Consider the following 5,526-nt stretch of genomic DNA (forward strand, 5'->3'; position numbering starts at 1 on the left):
CAGCCTTCTCACTGCTTCTGATTTTGATGAAAATAAAAACACACAGGCCACAGGGACCCCAAAATGCAGTCAAGCGCTCAGCCTGGCCTGACTCCAGGAGGGTGGGCGGGAACTCTGCTTGACACCAGACACAAGGCTCCTGACCGGCTTTCCGGGGGAGGGGGGAGCTCCCCCCCTCACCGCGGTGCAGGCCCTGGCTCCCGGGGTGGCCACCCACAGTGTGAATGCTTGCACCCCCTGCAGGCCGCATGGGGCTGCCTCTATTTCTCTATAAAGAAAAATTCTGGAACCGCCAGGCCTTAGACAGCTGGGCTGGTGGCACAAGGGTGATGGGGCCAACCCTGGGTGCTCCACCGGAAAACAGGAAGGAACAGCCACCGGATCCTTGCCCGGGGGGCCTGCCCATCCCACCCAGGACCCCAGGGTGGTCCTCTTCCCTCCCACCAGCCTTCTCCAGCCTCTTCCCTGTGCGCGTGCGCCCTGGGGATGGAGCACAGAGCAGAGTAATTACCTCCATCCCTTCTTCTTGATGATGTTTCCTAACACCACTTCAGCCCTGCCAAGAAGACCGAGACATGGGGACTTCATTACAGCGTAACAGAAACACCAAACCTCGCCCCACCTTGACAATCAGCCACAGGATCCCCTCTGTGAAAATGCCACTGGGGCCGGGGAGCCGGGCTGTTAATGCCCTTTGGCTCGGCAAGCTCATTCCAGAGCAAGGAGAGTGCCTGGGAGCAGCTGGGTTACTCCCCGTGGAGGTGGCCGTGGGCGTGTGCCACTTGACCCAGCGATGGCAGCTCCGGCTCCTGCGGAGAAGGAAGGAGCAATGTCCTGCTTGGCAAGACCAGCAGCAGACTGTGGCCCTGGCCCGTTGGAAATTCACCGGGGAAAACGCTCGGCCATGCTACATGGGTGAAGTTTCTAGACACGTATATTTTTTAAAAGGTAACTTATTCACCAAGGGCATCCTCTGTTTGCAGAGACAATCAACATGTACTCAGGGCTGAATTTCCAGCCAAGTGCGTGCGTGTGTGTGTGTGTGTGTGTGTGTGTGTGTGTGTGTGTGTATCCCTCTTGTTTCTTGCTTCTGAACAATAGAGAGACAGATGCCATGCTGACTGCTCTCTGTTGCGCTTGGCCTCCCTCCGGACCCTGCACCAAACTCAGGCCAGCCAGGGTCATGCGTGGACCATTCCAGCCTCGCTTGGCACTGCAGCGCTGGATTAACTTTTAAGAACTTTCTGCTCGTGGCGAAATGTTTCTGAGCAGAAAACGACAGACGGAGAACCATCCATACCCAGCGCTACATTCCAATTATAACAGCGCCTGAGTCATCCACTCAGAAATAACGGGTTCTAATTTGTGAGCTGCTTAGCATACACTCTGAATGCTCTTCATTTGCGGTCAAGATGCACAGAAAGTCACTCAGCCCTGGGTCTCTTCCTTTTATTCCTGGGTCCCTCAGTGGTGGCACAAAAGATCAGGAAAGGAGGAAGACAGGGGAGCAGGCAATGGTCCTGGGGCTACAGGAGCTGTAGGCAACGACTCACCCGAAGCCTGTTGCTTTCGGCTGTGAATTCTCCTGGCCATGAATTTGGTAAGCCTCTGCCCAGTGGGGGCACAGAAATCCTGCAGCTCTCCGGGAAGTGCCCAAAGCATGAGAAGCAGGGGCACTCAGTAAGACAGACGCTTGGCACTCTGGTTAGCAAGAGGGACTCAGCGTGCTGGCCCCAGCACGCCAGCCCCGGCTGTCCAGTTAAGCTGGGGGAAGTGAAGACAGTGACGCAGACAGTGTGGCTGCCGTGAAAGGGGGGTGCTGGGCCTGGACACAGGGCCATCTGGAGTTGCCTTCCTCACGCTCTCCTGGGCAGCAAAACAGAGGCAGGCGCAGGGCCAGGGAACAGGCTGGGGTGCTCGGGGTGGGGGGGACGCCTCTGGGCTTGGCATCTGCATTGGGCTTTTCTACCTCTGACCCTTCGGCTTAGCTCATCTGTCTGGAAAGCATTTCGCTCTGATGGAAAGCAGCTGCCGGTTTGGAGGGGTGGGGAGGGAGCTGTGGCATCAGGAGGACAGAGGGCTGCTGACAGGGTCTGGAGGAGATTTGGGGGTCCCAGTGGAGGCCCTCGGGGCTGTCAGATCATCAGAGCAGGACTTGAGCAAAGTCCCAGCTGGGGTCCTGATTCTCGGTACCCTAGGCCCCATCGAGAGGTAATAACCCGGAGCCTGTGAGGCAGGTGCTGGCCCTGCGGCTACAGTGCACGGGCGGTGGGCCAGGCTGAGCAGCCCAGCTGATGGGAACTTGGCTTGCCCCAGGCAGCAGGGGCCCAGAGGGAGGACAAAGAGAGAGCCAACAAATGATTTCACAAACAAAAGCTGACTTTTGGAAACCCGATGCAGGAGAGTGGATGATTTGATTACAGCCAGTCTTTAAAACTGAAGCCAGCAGCCTTGGCTGAAGAGGGCTTTTACATAATTGAGTAGGAAAATTCACTGCCAAGATGGGAAGAGCAGCTCCCTGCTGCGCTCCCCTCAGCAGACCCTGCTCTCCCCAGCTCCTGAGACGCCCTGCATTCCCTGCAGCCCTAATTGCACCATTAAGATGTGAAAATATCAGGCATGTGGGGCTGCCTGCACTTCGCGGGCGCGGCAGGAGAGCCCCCCGGACTACAGCTTAATCACGGCTCTCCCCCAACGCAGCATCTTTGGCACCAGAAGGGATGTGGTCATCTTGCTGCTTGAACACACGGGAGTTTAGCAAGTGGCCAAATGCTCTGTGATTCTGGCCCCATGAAAACACCACCTCCCCAGCCGTTTACAGTTTAGAAAAGCAGGCAGAGTGGGAGGTGCAAACCCTGTGGGGAGTAAGAGCCCCTGGAGCAACAGAAGCTCGGGCTCTTCCCAGGGAAGCTGTGGTTGTCCTGCATCGCTTCTTCCCGTGAAAAAAGGCACGTACTTGCCCGCCGCGTAGACTTCTGCGGTATCGAAGAGGTTGATGCCATTGTCGTAGGCCAAGGTCATTAGCTGCTCTGCCATCTGAAACGAGAAAACCGGGGCTCTCACAGGCGGCACCATCTTGCCAGCCCAGGGGGAGGGCCCGGAGGCTCCAGAGCACAGCCTCGTGGCCTGGGAAGACCCCCCGTGTGCCCAGGCGGCCCTGTCCCCGCCGCAGGACAGGCCTGGAAGCAGCTCAGTCACAAACCCATAGAGAAGAAAGAAGACAGAATGAATGCAGAAACAGCCTCTGGACTGTGAATTTCTTGTGAGCAGGGACCCCACCTATTAGGTCATCTCAGGGCTTAGCATCTGTGCTGAGTTGAATCGTGTCCCCCAAATTCATATCCACCCAGAACCTCAGAATGTGACCTTATTTGGCAGTGGGGTTTTTGCAGATGTAATTAGTTAAGATGAGGTCATACTGCTTTAGGGTGAGTCCTACATCCAACATGAGTGGTGTCCTTGTAAGAATAGATACAGACACACATGGAAGAGGCCATGTGAAGACAGAGGCAAAGGTTAGGTAATGAGCCTGCAATCCAAGGAATGCCAAGGACTGCCAGCCAGCAGCAGAGCTGGGAGACAGGAACAGAACTCCTTCAGAGCCCTGGAGGCAGCGCGGCCCTGCGGACACCTTGATTTTGGACTTCCGGCCTCCAGATCTGCGACAGAATAAACTTCTGTTGTTTTATGCCACCCAGTCTTTGCTCTGGCCGTCCTGGGAAACTAACACAGCCCACAACAGGAGCGTGATAAACCTTGGCAGAATAAATCCTCTTCAAAAGCTATGGCTAGAATGTGCCCGTGATGCTGTATCCCTCTGAATTCTTCCCAGCAACGGCAGGAGGGTGAAATTACTGTTTGCAGATGGAGAAACTGCGATCCTCAGCTAGCCCTCTGGCCTTGACCCTGCTTCTCCGGTGCCTTGCAGACCGGGGTGGATGAACGGCAACCGATGGGTAGTCGGGGCGAGGATCCGAGGCAGCCTGCCTGCAATCGACAGCCTCCTCCAAGATGCAGTGGGCAATGAACTCTGCTGGCCCGCTGGGCAGTGCAGGCGTCCGTCCGAGCAGGGATCACAGATGCAAACTCCCCCACCAGCCAGTTCTCGAAGCTCAGCTCAGAGCCCCAAGCCTCCCTCCCAGTAGCTAGCCCAGGGTGCGGTGAGTAATACTTAACCCTTAAAAACTGCACGACAGAAAGCCAGCCAGCTAGGTGCAGCTTCTAGGAGCTTCTCCCAGTACCAAACGCAGAAGCCCCACCGGCCAGGCAGGTAAGGAGAGGGAGGCTGGTGCCTGGTGAGGGTTTAGTGGGGTGGAAGGGGGCTCAAACACTGCCAGGCGTGACCAAATCCTTTTATTTTTCAAGAGAAGCCAGAAATCCAGGATATCGGGGAGCGGGGTAAGTTCCGATTTTCAAACGTTGGCAATGAACCCCAAAGGTTTCAGATGATGAGCAGGCCAAAGCTAACCCCCATCAGTCAGCTGCTGTCTTCCGACTAGGAAAGCTCATTGGTGGAGGAGTTTTCTGGATCCATCTGCAGGGAGGACTGGCTCCTCTCCTTCCTCTGCCTCAAGTGTAACAATGTAGCAGGAGCTCCCCTGCGTCCTCCTCCGGGTCCTCCCTCCCTCCCTCCTCCTTTCTTTGCCTCCAGAGCTGCAGGCACACCAGGCTCCTTCCCTGGTTACCCGCTTTCATCCTTACTTTTCCAGGATGTGTCCCACCAGGCCGCCAGAGCTCTGCCCAGGAGAGGACCGTGTGCTGGGCCCCGCAGGTTACACAGATGGTTTAGGCGTGCACGCTGTCTCCTGGGAGGGTTCTGAGCGAGGTGACCCAGGGCCAGGGCTTTTATTTTCATATTTCAGACACACACATATTTTCTTATGTCCCCATCGTGCTCACAGGGAGGGTACCACACTGTAGGTATTCTTTTGCATTTTTCACTTACAATACATCCTGGAAATAGACCCATAGCAGTTCGTGGAGATCTTCTTCATTCCTTTAAAACTTGTTTTTAAAAATCAGGGTAAAATATACATAAAATTTACCTTTTTTTTTTTTTTGGCGGTACGCGGGCCTCTCACTGTCATGGCCTGTCCCGTTGCAGAGCACAGGCTCCGGACACGCAGGCTCAGCGGCCATGGCTCACGGGCCCAGCCGCTCCACAGCATGTGGGATCTTCCCGGACCGGGGCACGAACCCGCGTCCACTGCATCGGCAGGCGGACTCTCAACCACTGTGCCACCAGGGAAGCCCAAAATTTACCATTTTAAACTTTTTTTTTTGCTGTGCCACGCAGCATCTTAGTTTCCCAACCAGGGATGGGACGCGTGTCCCCTGCAGTGGAAGTGCCCAGCCTCGATCGCTGGACCGCCAGGGAAGTCCTCTAACCATTTTTAAGTGTACACTTCAATGGCATTAAGTAGATTCTCACTGCTGTGCAACCATCCCCACCATCCATCTCCAGAACCTTCTCATCGTCCCAAACTGAAATTCTGTCCCCATCAAACACTAACTCCCCCTCCCCTC

General features: G+C 55.7%; 1 protein-coding gene across 1 annotated transcript in view; it reads right to left on the reverse strand.

Moving 5' to 3' along the window:
- Positions 1-5,526, reverse strand: part of KCNAB2 (potassium voltage-gated channel subfamily A regulatory beta subunit 2) — a 44,729-nt gene that overhangs the window by 14,858 nt on the left and 24,345 nt on the right. Inside the window, exons 4-5 of the mRNA XM_024756151.1 lie at positions 2,957-3,036; positions 512-556 (exon numbers count right to left, since the gene is read on the reverse strand). Coding sequence (XP_024611919.1) covers positions 512-556; positions 2,957-3,036 — 125 coding nt within the window. The remainder of the gene's footprint in view (positions 1-511; positions 557-2,956; positions 3,037-5,526) is intronic.

The sequence above is a fragment of the Neophocaena asiaeorientalis genome, unplaced genomic scaffold, assembly GCF_003031525.2.
Source record: "Neophocaena asiaeorientalis asiaeorientalis breed wild unplaced genomic scaffold, Neophocaena_asiaeorientalis_V1.1 scaffold1247, whole genome shotgun sequence".
Taxonomy (NCBI): Eukaryota; Metazoa; Chordata; class Mammalia; order Artiodactyla; family Phocoenidae; genus Neophocaena; species Neophocaena asiaeorientalis.